At 48.4% G+C, this 15,940-nt stretch overlaps 1 protein-coding gene across 3 annotated transcripts in view; it reads left to right on the top strand.

The window, feature by feature from the left end:
* The window catches only part of OSBPL10 (oxysterol binding protein like 10), a 292,741-nt gene that overhangs the window by 246,388 nt on the left and 30,413 nt on the right, over positions 1–15,940 (top strand). For 2 of the 3 annotated variants that reach the window (XM_034662125.1, XM_034662123.1), the window contains one exon: positions 14,918–15,067. The exons of the other annotated variant lie outside the window; for it this stretch is intronic. In XM_034662125.1, the coding sequence (XP_034518016.1) occupies positions 14,918–15,067 (150 nt within the window). The remainder of the gene's footprint in view (positions 1–14,917; positions 15,068–15,940) is intronic. 3 annotated transcript variants of the gene reach the window in all.

Genomic DNA, 15,940 nt, shown 5'->3' with positions numbered 1-15,940 from the left:
ATTTGACATGGGTTCTGGTTTGGACCCTCTCTCTCCATCCAGGGTCTGACTGTTGCTGGTTTTATTTTTTTTTTTAAAGATTTTATTTATTTATTCGACAGAGATAGAGACAGCCAGTGAGAGAGGGAACACAAGCAGGGGGAGTGGGAGAGGAAGAAGCAGGCTCATAGTGGAAGAGCCTGATGTGGGGCTCGATCCCATAACACCAGGATTGCGCCCTGAGCCGAAGGCAGACGCTTAACCGCTGTGCCACCCAGGCACCCCTGTTGCTGGTTTTAAAGACAGTTTTATGCAGGATACTGAGTAACTTGGAAAAACACAACAGTGGTTTATTTCTCAAAAATGAAGCACTTAATATCAGAATTTCGACTTTTTTTTTTTAAGTTCTAAAGACTTTAGGTTATGGATGGCATGATAACGTAACCAGTTAAATATTAATTTCAAGCAAAACATCACCTACCATGGGTTATTTTTAAACTTGCACGAGGGCTGTTTGTTTCATGATCATGCTTTATGAATGGAATGAAGACATAGTATACAAGAGTAGAACATTCGTCAAAATGGCTCCCCAAGGAACAGAAAACCTAGCTTCGAGAGCCCTCGTGGCGAGCTAGGTTATGCTGGAGAAATGGAGACTACATCAGGGTTATCCAAAAAACAAAAAGAAAAAACGCACAAAAACAAAGCTGAAAACAGGAACTTAGTATTTAGAAGAGTGTAGGACCTACCTGAGTACATTTACACCTTAAAATTCCCTGTCTTCTTTTTGTGCTAAATACAATAACCCACAGTTCTGATCATTAACAGTGCTCACCACACGTGTTCTCGGCCCCCTAGGGTGACTACAGCTGTCTCACAAATTTGCCTTTGAAGTTTTCACTGAATGAAGCGTTTGAAAATGGGGCAATGCAGAGTGTGATAATGTGACAGTTTTTCAAGTAGAAGACATAGGAAGCCTCGTTTGGATTTTATGGCAGTGGAATAATAGGGGAAAAGTATGAATTGTTACAATTACCCTCTTAGATCCTAAGTATCAATTCATATTTGACTAAAAGTACAAAGAAACCTCCTTTGAATACCCTCAGTCACAGTGGCTAGAAAAATGGACATACAGAATGCAAATTAAAAAGCAGAGAAAATGCCTGCTATTTGAGCCGGAAGGTATTGAGTGGGATTTAGAGAGTGTCGCTTTAATAGCCTTATTGGTGCTTCTTCATCGTAGAATTAGGAGCTGTGGCGGTTTGTTCTGGTTTCTTTCTCCTCCTTCCTTTTTTTCCCTACAAAACACTGCCGCCTGTTTCTCCCGGATGCTTTTCCGTCATTAATACTCACAAAAATCTGGATACAGTGAAAATATACCAGAACTCTTTTTAAGAAAAGTGAAAAGTCTAAAATTGCCCGAGCTTTGCGTTGTTTCTAAAATTCCTGGCTCATGACGTGCTTATAACACTAAATCGGTGGCTCTTTTAAGTCAGGAAATACTAATCCAGAAACTCGACCTTTTGGAGTGAAGTGGCGGGGATTTGCATGATTTAGATCCTTTTAGGCACATACGGGTATGTGCCTTGGCAACACAGGAAATCCTTGGTGAACACGCGTCCTGTATGTGGCCTGGAAAGAACAGTATCTGCAGACGAGTCCTTAATGCACTTTGCTTTTTCCATCATTCATGAGGCAGTCCCTTTCTGCCTGCAAAGAACAGTAAATGCCTGGTGCTTTTAATGACTTGTAAATCAAAACTATTCTGTGGTTTGCAGTGCCCCTGGTTATTTCCTTTGTGTTATCATACCCTTCCAAGATTTCCATCGGAAAGAATCAGTTGGGAATTTCTAAATGAGAAGCATAAATGATTAAAATGGACGGATGAAATTCAGAGTCAGAATGAAAGGACTGCCTGGTGGGACCACTGATGAAAATACAATTGCCCTCTTCCAATCAAAGTTCATAGCTTTCCATTTCCGTTTGGGGGCTGTCAAGTGGAATTTCCAGAACCCGGTCTAATGTTGAGAAAGATGGTTTGTTTCTTCAACTTGTGTCTACGCCGGTTTTTGAGAACAGTTTTCTGTTTGTCCATGTTTGGGTCTCCTTGCTCTAGTGCAGCGCTGTGTCCTCACAAGGCACTTGGGATTGGGTTTGGAGAACCAGAGGGGGTGAGTAGTCCATCTCCTGCTAGTATTCCCTGGGTACCAGGCTTCTCACACACCTGCTTGCTTTTCTCTGCTGCCCCTTGCTGCCCCTGCTGCCTTCAGGGGTTCGAGCAGTGCTTCTTAAATGCTAGAACGCATCAGAAGCGCCTGGAGGGCTTGGCAGACCGTAGGTTCTGCGGGGACCTTGGGGGAGGAAATGGGAACTTATCCAGTGGACCTAGGGTTTCAGTTTGGAGGATGAAAAAATTCTAGAAATCTGTTGCACAACAATGTCAACATAGGTAACACTGTTGTACTTAAAAATGGTTAAGATGGTAAAAAAAAAATTCAATTGGGTATAAAGTGATCCATTTGTCATAAATCATGGAACTTTACACTAAGGTCTCTCATTACACCATATGTAAATTGTACTTCAGCTAAAAAATAGAAGCCAAAACCCCCCAAACATCGCCAGTTCTGGACTCCTTGGCCCCTTGGCCCCAGAGGTTGAGTCTGTAAGTCTGGGATGAGCCCCAAGACTGGGTTATCTGTGATGGTTTTCCTGACAGTCTTTGTTGTCACGTTCCCAGGGGTGCCGAGGCGGCAGGTCTGGGGACCCCACACTAGGTAGGCCCAATTCAGAGCTTCTCCTGCGGCTGCTGTGCGCACCCTCGTTGCTGTGCAGCTTTTTCCCCGGTCTCTGTCAAGAGTTCCGGCCCTAACTGTGCATAACCTGTGGGAAGAACCAGGCCGTCTAGCGATGGGTGGCGTCAAGGGTGGAGTCTGACGGCTTCGCTGACATGGAGCCATCGACCGAGTTTCGTTGTGTTTACTCTGAATAGAGGTATTTACGATCTACAGAATCAGAAGAAATCCGTCACCCAGCTCCCAGCACAAATCAACCATAATTTAAACTGTGGAGCTAGAAAGCGTTGTATGCTTAGCGTACATCTGTGGTTACAATAGAAACAAATCTTAGAGAGTAGAATTCCTTTAAATGTTTAGGTCCGGATCCTTTTATTACTGTTGGTTCCCCCCATACACCAATCCTTCATCCTTTTGTCCTTTTGTTTCTGAGGTGACATTTACTTGTAAAATTGCCCTTTTGTGCTTTATTAGGAATGTCAGATTTCCAAAATGACCTCTTCTCAGTGAGCTTTGGATTTGACCAAGAAGTTAAGGAAAGATAGGCCTGGCAGTGGCCTGTGAGTGGCCGTGGCAAAGCTTACCCATAGGGTTGTAGAGGAGGGAGGGATTGTTCCTGACCCTGGGTCACTGGAGTCTGGATCGTGGCGTGGGGGCTGTGTTTGCAGAGAAAGAACAAATGGTAGAAGGCAGAGAAATGAACGGGGAGGGCGTGAAAAACATAGAGCAGTGCTATCCAATATAGCACGCTGCGATGATGGGAATGTTTGTACACTGACCAATATGGTAGCCACTCGCCATGTGTGGCTGGTGAGTACTTAAAATGTGGCTAATGCCTCTGGGGCACTGGATTTTAAATTTTATTTATTTTTAATTGATTTGCATAGCTCCGTGTGGCCAGCGGTTATTACACTGGGCAGTATGAGGCTGGGGGGTGCCGTAAGGGTGCCGTGGACTGTCTAGGTGGGAGGGAGTTTGGGTGTGGAGCAGGAGGCAAAGGGAGAAAGGGGTAGGTGGGAGAGAGCCTTACATGTTGGGCTGACTGGATAGTAGTTCTCTCTGGGCAATGGAATGGCATTGAAGACTTTCAAATGGAAAAGAGGGTATTTGGGAAAGAACATTCTAGTGGTGCAACACAAGACAATGTGTAAGAGGAGAATGATGGGAGCAGAAGGAGAGTCCGCACATGGTTAGGGTCATACAGTTAGGTGTCTAAGGTCTAGAGTGTGGTGGCAGAGATGAGGGCGGGAAGGGATATGTAGACCAGGTAGACGTCTAGATGGCGGGGCTCTGGGAGGTGGTGTGCACCTGCAGGCCTCAAGTCTGGATGACTAGGCAGGAGTGTGGCGAACAGGATGGAGACGTCAGGATGCTGGTGGGGCCCTTCTAAGGTCTGTGTTGCATCTGAGAGGAGGGATGGTGAGATGCTTAATGGCTTTCTCCCCTGTGAACGCTTCCCGCCTGAATGAATCTTCTGGGCTGTTTTACGTTGCCCATGGCCTACTGAAGTAACTCCATCTGCAGGCATTTCTGGCCAGTCCACTTTGCTTCTGTCTCCACCTGCTGCCTTCGTAGCTCACTGTGTGATCCCACGAGGGGGACCCCAAAACCAAGCCATGGTCTGCCCCCCAAGGCCTCAGGTTCCAAGATGACTAAGACCATTTCCGTATTCCTCTCCTGTGCCTAACAGAGAGCCTGCCGTGCCTTCCTACTGAAGGAAGGAAGAGAAGGGACCCTTCCTGGAGGCTGTAGGGAGAAGCTGTTTCCTTGCCTTTTCTGGCTTTTTTTTTTTTTTTTAAGATTTTATTTATTTATTCGACAGAGAGAGAGACAGCCAGCAAGAGAGGGAACACAAGCAGGGGGAGTGGGAGAGGAAGAAGCAGGCTCATAGCAGAGGAGCCTGATGTGGGGCTCGATCCCATAACGCCGGGATCACGCCCTGAGCCGAAGGCAGACGCTTAACCGCTGTGCCACCCAGGCACCCCATCTGGCTTCTAGAGGCCGCCTGCCTTCTCTGGCTTGCGGCCCCTTCCTCTGTCTTCAAAGGCAGCCATTGTTGCACGTCGCTGACTGTGCATACCTCCTTCTGACCACAGATGGAAGGGTCTCCAATTTTCGGGATGCCTGTGACCATACTGGAGAATCCAGGACTCTCTCCCTGTTTCGAGGCCCTTAATCACCTCTAGAAGCTAACACTCAGGTCCCGGGATCAGGACACGGATCTCCTGGGGAGACTGTTACTCTGCCCACCGCGGACGGCTCAAGGGGGCCATGGCGAGCAGGCAGTTGATGCACGAAGCTGGAGTTTCCGGAGAAGGCTGAGCTTGACCAAGGCATTTAGAGGTCATTGGTGAATAAATGGTGGAAAATGGCGTCAGGTGGGCTCCCCAAGGGAATGAGTCTGAGCCATGAGGTTAAAGCCATGCGCTGTCCTGCATCAGCCAAAGTGTCCTGACATCATGCCGCTCCTTCTATTGGAATGTCCCCTCCTTCCTCTGGATGCCCTTTGGTGACACTCAGCTCAGCGTCTGCCTCTGTGGTCACCCAGGCCATGACCATCTTTCTGCTCTTGTTGTTTGACTTTGCATAATGTGTCCTTTTATTTATATTTTTATTCTCGTTTTTTAAGTAACAGCTTTATGAGATATAATTCACATGCCATGCCATTCACTCATTTAAAATGTACCATTCCATGGGTTTTAGTGCTTTCACAGAGGAGTCCCACTATCACCACGGTCAATTTTTGAACATTTTCATCACCCCCAAAAGAAACCCTGTAGCCTTTAGCTGTCACCCCTTATTCTGCCCATCCTCCCAGCCCCTGCCGACCACTAACCTGCTTTCTGTCTGCATCCATCTGCCTGTTCTGGATGTCTCCTATAAGTGGAACCATGTAATATGTGATCTTTTATGACTGGCTCTCCTTTTCATTTTCTTTTTTTTTTTTTTTTTTTTTTTGGAGNTTTTTGAGAGAGAGAGAGAGAGAGAGAGAGGAGAGCATGAGTGGGGGAGGGGCAGAGGGAGAGGGAGAAGCAGACTCCCAGCTGAGTAGGGAGCCCAGTGCCAGGCTCGATCCCATCACGACCTGAGCTGAAGGCAGACACTTCACCGACTGAGCCACCCAGGTGCCCCTGTCCCTTTCATTTTAAACCTGGATTTTGTCCTTGCACACTCCAGTTGTCCCCATTTTTTCTTTCGTTTTACTCATTCCTTAACACATTTTTTTTTTATTGAGCATGTTTTATAAAAACCAGTCTTTGTTTTGAGATTCTGCAACTGAAAACCTGAATTAGACAGGAGTTCTAACGGCAGACTGTCACAAAGCAGTTTCAGTTAGGGTAAGCTGACCACTGCAAGGTCACTACTGTCCACTCCTCGGTTCCTGGCTGCTGGTACTAACTGATCACAGCATTCTCTGTCCTGGATCCCAGAGGTGGCTTCTAGGTCCGTAGTAGCCTGGAGCCCTCAGTAGCCAGCCCGAATAATCGGTGCTCCTCTACTGAGAGAGCCCTGACCTTCCAGTTCCAACGGGAAAACAGGTGTGCAGGTGCATGAGTCTAGGTCATAGTGCCAGGGCGGGCGCCTACAGGGAGCCAGGAATTCCTTGTTAGGAGGGACGCACCGCCTCTTGCTGCTGGGAAGCCTGGTTGAACAAAGTCTCCACGGAGGAGGTGGAACTTACGGGTTCCACCCAGGACCAGGGGGAAACAAAAGATCTGTGCACTCTTCAAGCAGATGACCAGCTTGTCAAATGCAGACACCGTGTGTTAAGCATCCTTATATCTTCAATATCTACTGTGGGTGTTCGAGGCAGTTGGGGTGATTGTAACTCTTGCAACCCTGGTGCCTGCTCCCCGTTCAGCCCATCTGAAGGAGGCCTTTTATGTCTTGAACCATTGCTTTTCCTCATACCATAACCTAGGGAGGCGAGAATGGGTCTGGCACGAGTTTCGTGCCTCCATTCCCTGGGCCTTCTAGAGAACTCAGGTAGCTGCGGATGGCAGCCCACCGCTCCTGGCCACTCTGCTTGGTTGCCATTGCTACTTTGGATTTGTCTCCTGTGGTTCTCCGATCTGCATGTGACCCTTGGCTGAGATTTGATTCGGAATTTCTTAAGAATCCCTTCCTGGTGCAGCCCTAGATTCCAGAAGTAATGCTCCCTCCTGGGCAGGGCCATGGGCTGTGTGGGGGGCCCGGAGCTTCACAGCCCCAGAGCCCTCTGGGTCCTTGTTGCGGGGGCTGACCTAGCAGAGGAGCTTGTCCAGCGACACACAGCATCTGGAGGGATGGCTCGGAGGATGCGGGTGCTGTAGCAGTGGCTTCTAGATCACCGTGCCCGCTGGTGCTGCCAGGCCCCCGTGAGGAAGCCACGGGCTCCGGAGTGCAGCGGGTGCTTACTGAGCTCTGCGCTCTCCGTGCTTTTCTCCTGTAGGCCTCTCAGCAGCCGCCTGAGGTGTGGGGTGGGCCCACCTCCATTTCAGAGATGAGGAGACGGAGCCTGACAGGTGCAAGGTAGTGGATTCAGAATTTATATCCAGGCCATTTCTCCGGCTTCTCTGCCTCCCAAAGCCATGGCGATTCTGTTCTCTCTTTTCGTGCCCTCTTCCTTTTCCTTCTTGACACATTGACCGCAGTGTTCACAAGCTTCCCATGGGCTTGGAAATGTGGCCTGGGCTGCTTGCGTGGCTCAGGCCGTGGGGACCGGCGCCCCGCAATCCGGCGTGGCTTAGCTCTTACCCAGTCTTGGGGAGCTCTTGGCCGGGCCCGTAACTCAGTGCTGGATTGGGTTGCAAAGCACCCGCCTTTTGCTGATTGAGATAGTGTCATAAAGCACGCGACACAGCGCTTGGCTCTTGGGCATTTTCTTCATGCGTGTGCCCTTCCTGCTGTTCCTGGTGGCCGCTGGTGCTGGAGGAGCCGAAGCGTGGCTTGTGGCCTCCGGACATGTGCACGCGGTTGCCAGTATGGTCATGGGCACGCTTGCTTCCGGTGCCCCAGCTGAGATAATCGCCTCCCCCTTCACTGCTGCTGCTGCTTCCTTTCGGGGTTTTTTGGTATGTTTTAAGGTTTGCTCTGCGCCTTCTCAGTTCCTTTCTTTTTTGCTTTCATTTAAAAATGGTTTCCGAGCAGCTACGTGGAAATGAGGAAAGGGCTGATGTGGTTTGCTGTGAATGCTTCTCTCAAATATTTTTCAAAGGAACACCTGTTGAACCCTCTTGGCATAATTGTGCCTGAGCATCCTGGCTGATGACGAATGCCCCCCTCCACTCCCCCACTCCCTCCCTCACCCCAGAAGTGACTTGCTTCTACCTTCCAGGGTGTGTTTTATTGAAAATGAACCTTTCTGCAGGTCGGCCCCTTTGCTGGGGAAGAGCATCTCTCCTTCCAGTCTATGAGAGCCAAGTGTGGTAAATGTGTGTGTATGTGTGGTTAGAGCCAGAAAGCCAGCGCATCCACTGGGAGGCTGCAGAAGGATTGTGATGTCAGTGGCAACCAACTCAGCATCTCCAAAACGGCAGCTGGGACCAGCCTGCTGTGTGGACATGCTTGTACTTGAACCTGTCAAGGATTAGAGCCAACTCGTCCATCGGGTTCCCCCCTCGCACAGTGGCCTCATCGTACCTACCTCCAAATGGCAAGATAAGGTCCCCTAAGTACAGCGGTGGCCTTCAAGCCACCATTGGTCACCTGGCTTTGAATGTGGCTCCACAGAGAAGACCGTACGTGTGAGGAGCCTCGCCTTCAGCGGCCGCCCTGCATCGGGGCCGAGGGGCGTCCGGTGTACAAGACATCATCCGAAGACATGTGTCTGACATCAAGCTCTTTGGCATGACTTCTGACCAGAGGAGAGTGTCCGTCCATTCAACTGAGAGACCCTCCGCTCAGCAAAGATGGCCTCCTTTTGGGGAATTGTTGGCAGGCACGAAAGAGACTCTTCCGGGGAAGGAATCCCACCTGTGCTAAGTGTTGGAAGGACAGTAGGTCATTGGGATCAGTCCCTTGGCATTCGTATGACAAAACTATACGTCTGTGTGTGTCCTTGGGGTAGTGATTTCTCTAAGCATGGGATAGTGCCTTGCACTTGATAGTCATGCGATATAATTGTCTTACTGGGGAATGAGGGACAGAAATGCCAAGTGAATTTGCTGGCCTGCTGGCCGTCTTTGTATGCCCTGCACTATACTGATGCAGTTGACTTGTGTATAAGGTTGGCTTGGGTCCTCGAATACGGCTACGCCACTTTTCCTCACCTTGGGCTGTGAGGTCGGACTTCTTAGGATGTAAAATAGTACTAATGTGAACATACACAAGGAATATCAAGGAATGATTGTGATAATTTGGTTGAATATGCTAGAAATACTGAGATGAGAAAAATGACCAGAGATAAAAGGGACTAAATACTTGGTTTTGTGGATTGCATAAAGGTCATCCACACCAGTAACACCGTTATCATTAGAAAAAAAAAAGTGTCAGTAGTTGGTCCCTGGGCACTTGTAGCTCTTAGACAGGCAGACCCCTGGGCTTCGCTTGGCTTCCAGTATTCACTCTGTTTGTCTCCTTTGTCTTCCATTTACTTACTCTTCCAATCTTTCTGCCCCTCTAGCCTCTAATCCCTGTTTCAACTTGACATTCCTATTTTTTTTAGAACCTCTCCTTCCTTTTCTAGCAAACCACCGTCTGTTGACTCTTATCCCCCCAGTAAAAAAAAGCATACTTGTCCTGGTGGCCACCATTGCGTGTTACCGCATTTTGTGCAGAGTTGCAGAAGTGAGAGGTAAGGTGCATAGGAGGACACCTCATTGCCTGGTTGCTCTTTTGCTCTGCTGCTGTCCCTCATGACGTTTCTCTCATTTGAGGGTAGATATCTGAGCATGGTGCTTTGGGCCTTCGCCCCTGCCTCCCAGCTTTCCGTGACCCTCAGAATATCAGATACTCTTTCTGACATGGCTGGGTTTTCCCTTTTCTCCCGTAAGGACAATATCTGGACGATGCTCGGGTCTTTGGTGTGACTCAGTTCACCCCGTGCCTCTGTGTCAAGGTATCAGCATGTGGGAAGAGACGCCAGGCTCTCAAAACGTCGGGCTGCAGCGTGCAACGTGCTGACGGAGTAGAATTTGATGTTCAGTCTCTAGGTAGACTTTTAGGATAGCTGCAGATCACTTGAACTCAGTGGCTTTCATTTTCTGTTGAAGAGATTATCAATTTACGAATGCCTGTTCTAGGACATGTACTTGGGCAAAAGATGGCAGTAGGTGCCCATCTTAATCTTCTCTAGAGTAGACCCCTCATACCTGCATGTCTGTGATTTAAAGGCTCTAGCATGGCTTTGTTCCCTATGCAGCAGGAAAAAGTCTTCTTTCAAGGCTGGGTCATGTATCCACCTCTGCATCTCTCACAATGCCTCAAATCTAAGGATCCAGCCCTTTGAGTTAAGACCCTAAGTTCTTAGGCATTTACAAATAAAGAGGACATTAGTAGATCAAACTGCTTATGGTGGCCTCAGCTCTCTCTGAGGGCCAGTGAAAGAAGGCGAGAGATGGTCGTGAAGAAAGAAGGCTGGGTTGCATGCACTTGTCTGAGGAAGGGGGGAGTAGCGGCGGGGGTGGAGAGGGGCCTGTGATGGGGGCATGAACGGGCCTCAAAGATGAATGTCTGTTTCACGTTTTTTTCTGGAACTGACCCAAACTGTAGTTTGGTTACATGTATGTATTGAATAAAATGGATTGGACTTTCCATCTCGCTTGGAATTTGTATTTGTATTGCAGAATTAAGATTTGTGTTAAAAAGAAGAAGTGGAAACAAAGTTCAGCGTTTCCCCTGCACTGTCTAACCTGAGTCATGATTCTGCTTCTGGCTTTGGCCCTTGGCCAGCGCCTCACAGATGTGCTGCCCTGAGCCAGAGAAGGAGTAGAGGTCTGTGTTTAAAGGCAGGGTAGATGCTGGGACTGTCTCACTAGCACACTAGAACACATCCCATCCTAAGAGCCTGTCTCTCTTACGCCGTCTCAGACCCTTTGGTCCTTGAGAGGCCCGTGGTCAGCCCAGGGGCAGATCTTCTTCCAAGAATCCAAGGAGAGCATGGGCCTCCTCTCCAGAAAATGCCCAGACACACAATTTTTGTATCAAATATGAAGGGTAGTGGTAGGTACCTTTAAGGGTGTCCATAGTGCCCAGATTCAGAACCCTTGGTCTGGGGCACAATTCACTGTTGTGGACACACGGAGGAGTGTCCCTAAGCCCCAGCCTGCCATGAAGCTTTTTCCTGCCCATCAGACGTACTTGTCCTTCCCCCATTTGCTCAGAGGCATGAGCCACTTGATTTTTAGTAGCATCATATGCCCTGAGGCGCTCATGTGATAGAAATATTGACTCATAATTTTTGTTTTTATTAAAAACCTTGTTTTTTCCAAAACCCGCTTCTCTTTGAAGCAGATTCTGATTCCATTTTATCTTCAAATTGGCATACGTACTTATGGCTGGGCTGGCTCATTTGCAGAGATCTCTGGGGGGATGGGGATATGTGATGATTCTTCTTGCTTTAGTAAGTCGTGTGAACTTTCCCAGCATTTATAAAACCATTTCTCATTTTCAGTTTTCTTCTGAGATTGAGAAACACTGTTCTGCCACCTTGAAGCACCTTGAGGCAGTGGACACAGCTTTACTAGCAGAAACCGAGAGGGATTGGAGGGTGCGGGCATGCAGGGGCCCCTGGGAGAGAAGCAGAGCGCTGCGAGTGGGAGGGTGAGGATCTGGAAGGGGCACATAGGCCTGATTATGGAATATAGATCCCATGACCTTATCAATGTTTTGGATTTCACAGCAGACCAGCAGGGTCGACAAACTCTTGACCCTAAAAGGGAAGAAGTTATTTTGCCTTTAAAATGCCAACAAAGCCTTGTTCTCCAAATTCTAAATTTCTTGCAGCGCCAGTTCACAGTGGGTGCTTTGTGGATGCGGTATTTGATGGAGTGGTATTTGCATTGCCAGTTGACCTCTTTCTAACGGGGCTGACCAGTTCAATACTCCTGTCTTCTCTCCTCTTGCCCTCATTTTCGACCCACAATGGAAGGTGGTCTCGCCTTTCTGCAAAACACTGAGTTCCAGTGTGGGTGGAATTGGAGGCGTCCTCTAAGACATTCACTAACAATGTGGTGCATGAAACCACCTCTTTTTTTTTTTTTTTTTAAGGATTTATATATTTGAGAGAGAACAAGAGCATGCCCAGGGGGAGGGGCAGCAGGAGAGGGAGAGGCAGACTCCTCATTGAGCAGGGAGCCTGACAACACGGGGCTCCATCCCAGGACCTCGATCATGACCTGAGCCAAAGTCAGACGCTCAGCCAACTGAGCCACCCAGGTGCCCCCCTCCCTTTTTTAACCCTGATTATTCACTTGAGTTTGGGTAGGAGGGGTTTTTGCAAATCATACTGTAAGAAGAAGGGCACATTCTCAGAAGCTCTGGGAGAGAGAAATATTGCAGATCCTTGATTAAGCTTAGGCTGTTTGCTGAGGATCCAAGCCAGCGACATGTGTCAGGCTCCTCCTGGCCTTTCTTCTGCTGGCTGGACTTCTTCGCCGCCAAGAGCTCTGGCCTCTAGTCACCTTGGAGTGAGTCAGCTTCTGGGGCCCATGCACCAGCTTTGACTCTCTCTGCTTGAGCCAGCGTCTCTGAGAGGCCTCATCAGACACAGAGGAAATGTAACGTTGGATTGAAGTGCAAGACCTGGGGAGGTTCGCGTGCACATTGATGTGTGTACTTAGTATCACGTGGCAGGATCTTACAGGAAGACTTGCTGGCTACCTGAAGTCTGGGACAAGTTGGGTTTAATTTCCAAGTAAGGCAGACAGGAGGAGGAAGTGTGGTCCCGTAAACATGTTGCAGCAGGTGTGACAGTGAGTGGGGAGGATGGAGATTTCCCTGTGTGCTGCTGTGTGGACAAATGGGAAATCATGTTTTCAGAAGAAAGGATCGTTCTGCTTCATAAAGCTTATGGCAACCTCACTTGAGCAATTGATTTGTTTAGTCTGCATTCAGTACTCAGTGAGAACAACTAATTTCAGGCAGGAATAATTGCGCTCAAGATGGCGGCTCCCTTTCCTGTCGAGATGGTTAAGGACTTTGCATGCCACAGTCCCCTCTCCCCCTAGTGTGGGTGCGTGCTGGCAGCTTGATTTGTTTTTGATTCTCCTTTTTCCTTCCAAAGCAAGATGCCCAGGGCACTGTCCTCTCCTCTCCCAGCTGCCCCACCCCTGCATTGAGGGGAAGTCTGCTAACACAGGGTACTACCCCCTGGGTCATTACAAAGGAAGTGGCAAGAGCAGCACCTTTGCCATTGGAAGGGATTGGGTCTGAGCTTTTTCTGTCTTCAGTGGCATCTGACTGGAACTGTAAACTCCCAGTGAAATGAGACCGCCATACACTTCAAAACTGAAATCCAGAGGAGGGAGAAGGAAGAGTCAGGAGGGGCAGCTTGGTGGGAAGATGACCCTATTTCTAGCCTTTCAGCCATCTGGCTCAGGGGCCTTGGCAGTGGTACTGGGGCACGGCAGATGGGTGTCAAGGAGGTGAAGCTGGAGGAGAGGCGGGGGGGCCTTCAGTGCCCCTCCTTATCCAACTTCCGGCGTACAATCAGGGCAACGCACGCCCCCCGTCTAGATTCATCTGGTGAGTTTCCTGTGGAGCAGGATAGGGGTCCTCAGTTATTTCAGTATGTTCTGGCAACACAGTTTTCCAATGATGTCAACCAACACACATTACGATGAAGCTGGAGACAAGGCACACAATGGGGGAGAAAGCAACTCTTGGCTGGAGGAGAGCCTACCCCCGTGAGCTTCACCGAGGTCTTCCCAGCTGTCCCTCCCGAATTGGGGTTATTCAGAGGTGATTGAGAATAATTTGAGAAGTATGTCTATGGAAAATGTCTATCTCGATGAAAATTTTTTAAATGCCTACCCCAGGGGAGAAGAGCATCGTATTTTCTCCATGGAGCGTTGGTGAGGAATGGCCAGCACGTGTATGTCAGGCTGGTCAGTTACAACCACCTTAATCACTAAAATAACTTTGGGGTGTTGGAAGTGCCTTTAGATAAAATGAGATGATTTTGTCTAATGGGGTTTATAAGTCATTAGTTTCTGCATAGACATATGGGCAAGTCTGAATCCTTTTCGTATTAATTCCTTGAACTCCCGCATTTATGTATATCGAGTTCATTGGTCTGACCTGTTCTAATTGGTAATTAGAAACCTTTGTGTAATGTTTTGCAGAGGGCTTGGGCTTACCTGTAAACAAGTACCAGAAGAACACAGGTAAATGTGGAGTGGGGAATAGGGTTACTTCTTTCAGTAGAATCCCAAGGACAACGTTACGTGATAGCCAGAGTTCTTGATGCTGGGGTCTTGGAAAATGCTGTGCTCTGAAATCCCTCTTGTACATTCTGCTCATTAACTTGCCTGTTAACTATGTAATTGGAAAAATCAGAATCAAGCAATTGAGTTAATAAACTTGCGTCGACGAAAGCAGGGTCTGTTGGCTAGCATGAGTTTCAGCATTATACAATTTCTGTGTTTTTCCTTAAATTTTTATTTTTGTCTCCCTTCCTAAATTAATGCCAGCTGTGAGACTTTTTTTTTATGCTTGCTGTAGTGATATTAATTGATGTGAGTAGAAATAGTCTCAGAGTAAATTTTCTCATAACCAAGGTAATTTCAGTCCATCCCCGGGGTATCTGACTTTTGCTTATTAACAGAAAAGTTTACATTAGAAATAAAGTGTTCTGGGTGGTGTAAATTAAAAGGAAGATATTGCATGGGAATAGTCCAGGTAAGGGAACTCATACCCATATAGGTTTTTGAAAAGAGGGAAACTTTTTTGGGGGGTGGGGGGGAGAAGTCCTTAGGCCGGAAAGTTCACTAATAGCATATGATGGGGAAAATGAATGGACATGCACAATAGCTAAAGCACCCCAAAAGGGTCTACACCCCGAAAGTGTCCTCTTCCACCCTGCGGCTAATAGGACTGGCTTATAGAGAAACTCTTTGGCAGCAGGACTGGGCCCCTTCTGTCATTGCTAAGCGTATAGGTCTCTATGCTGTGCTTCTCACTTCTGCTGGACCAGCTGGTGACTTTTATCGATGATCTTGTTTTAGCCAAATTCAGGCCCTGAACTGGTTTTGTCCGAAGATGAAAAAAGTGACACTGAAGATAAGGAAGAGACAGAATTGGGCGTCATGGAGGATCAACGGAGTATAATTCTTCATCTCATTTCACAGCTCAAACTGGGAATGGATTTGACCAAGGTAGGTTGGCATGGCCCACTGGGTTTGCAGCCAATGGCTTCGGTTCTGTCTCCCCTCACCCCCCAAGCCTCCTCTGCTCACATTCTCTTCACCGTGGTGAGACCGGGGAAAGAGAGTGGGAAAAAGGCCAGAATGGCACTCGAGCATGGGTATTCCATGGGATAATTTGAAAGGACGTTTTTACGTAAATGCCTCTCTCAGAGCACGAGCGCTGCGTTCGACTGTCTGGAGGAGCTGCTATTTTTGCATCAGAAGAAGCACATGAAATGATAGGGAAAATTCAAAATAAGATTTCTTTGTTTCCTGCTGTGTTCTAGAGAAGACTGAAGATGTAGAGAGAGATGTGGCATATTGGCCCCAGAGAGAACGACGGGAGGAAGGAAAATGGCAGCCCCGGGATTAAGGCCACTGCATTAGCTTTAACGGCTAGTCCCCAAAGGGCAATCTTGTTGGGAACTCAGATCCCATTACCCACCTGCAAGGAAACAGACCTGCTGTTTGGTAGAAGTGCACCTGACTCTTCGAGGCACTGTGCTCAGCCAGGATTCATCCTAGGGGGGCAGCATCAAGAGAACCTGGTGTCCAGACTACTGATGGCAAGTTGTTGGGCCCATAGAGATCCTTCCTCACCCCGAGCAGTGGCTTCATGCTGGAGGCAAGCAGGGAAAGCAATTTTGTATGTAGCTGAAGGGTTGTATTGTGGCATGGGGGGGGGGGGGGGCCNCTGGTTGCATTTCTAGCCAGATACTGAATCCTGATGCCTCCTTGGAAGGGGGTGGTGAGATGGGAGGAAGCGAGCAGGGCCCCAGCCCAGTGCTGGACTCGCAGTAGGCATGACATCACTCTTAACCTGACCAAGCGCTCCCTGGGAGA

The sequence above is a fragment of the Ailuropoda melanoleuca genome, chromosome 6 (genome assembly GCF_002007445.2).
Source record: "Ailuropoda melanoleuca isolate Jingjing chromosome 6, ASM200744v2, whole genome shotgun sequence".
Lineage (NCBI taxonomy): Eukaryota > Metazoa > Chordata > Mammalia > Carnivora > Ursidae > Ailuropoda > Ailuropoda melanoleuca.
Note: the sequence above shows the minus strand (reverse complement) of the source record. Positions and strands in the feature narration are given on the sequence as shown.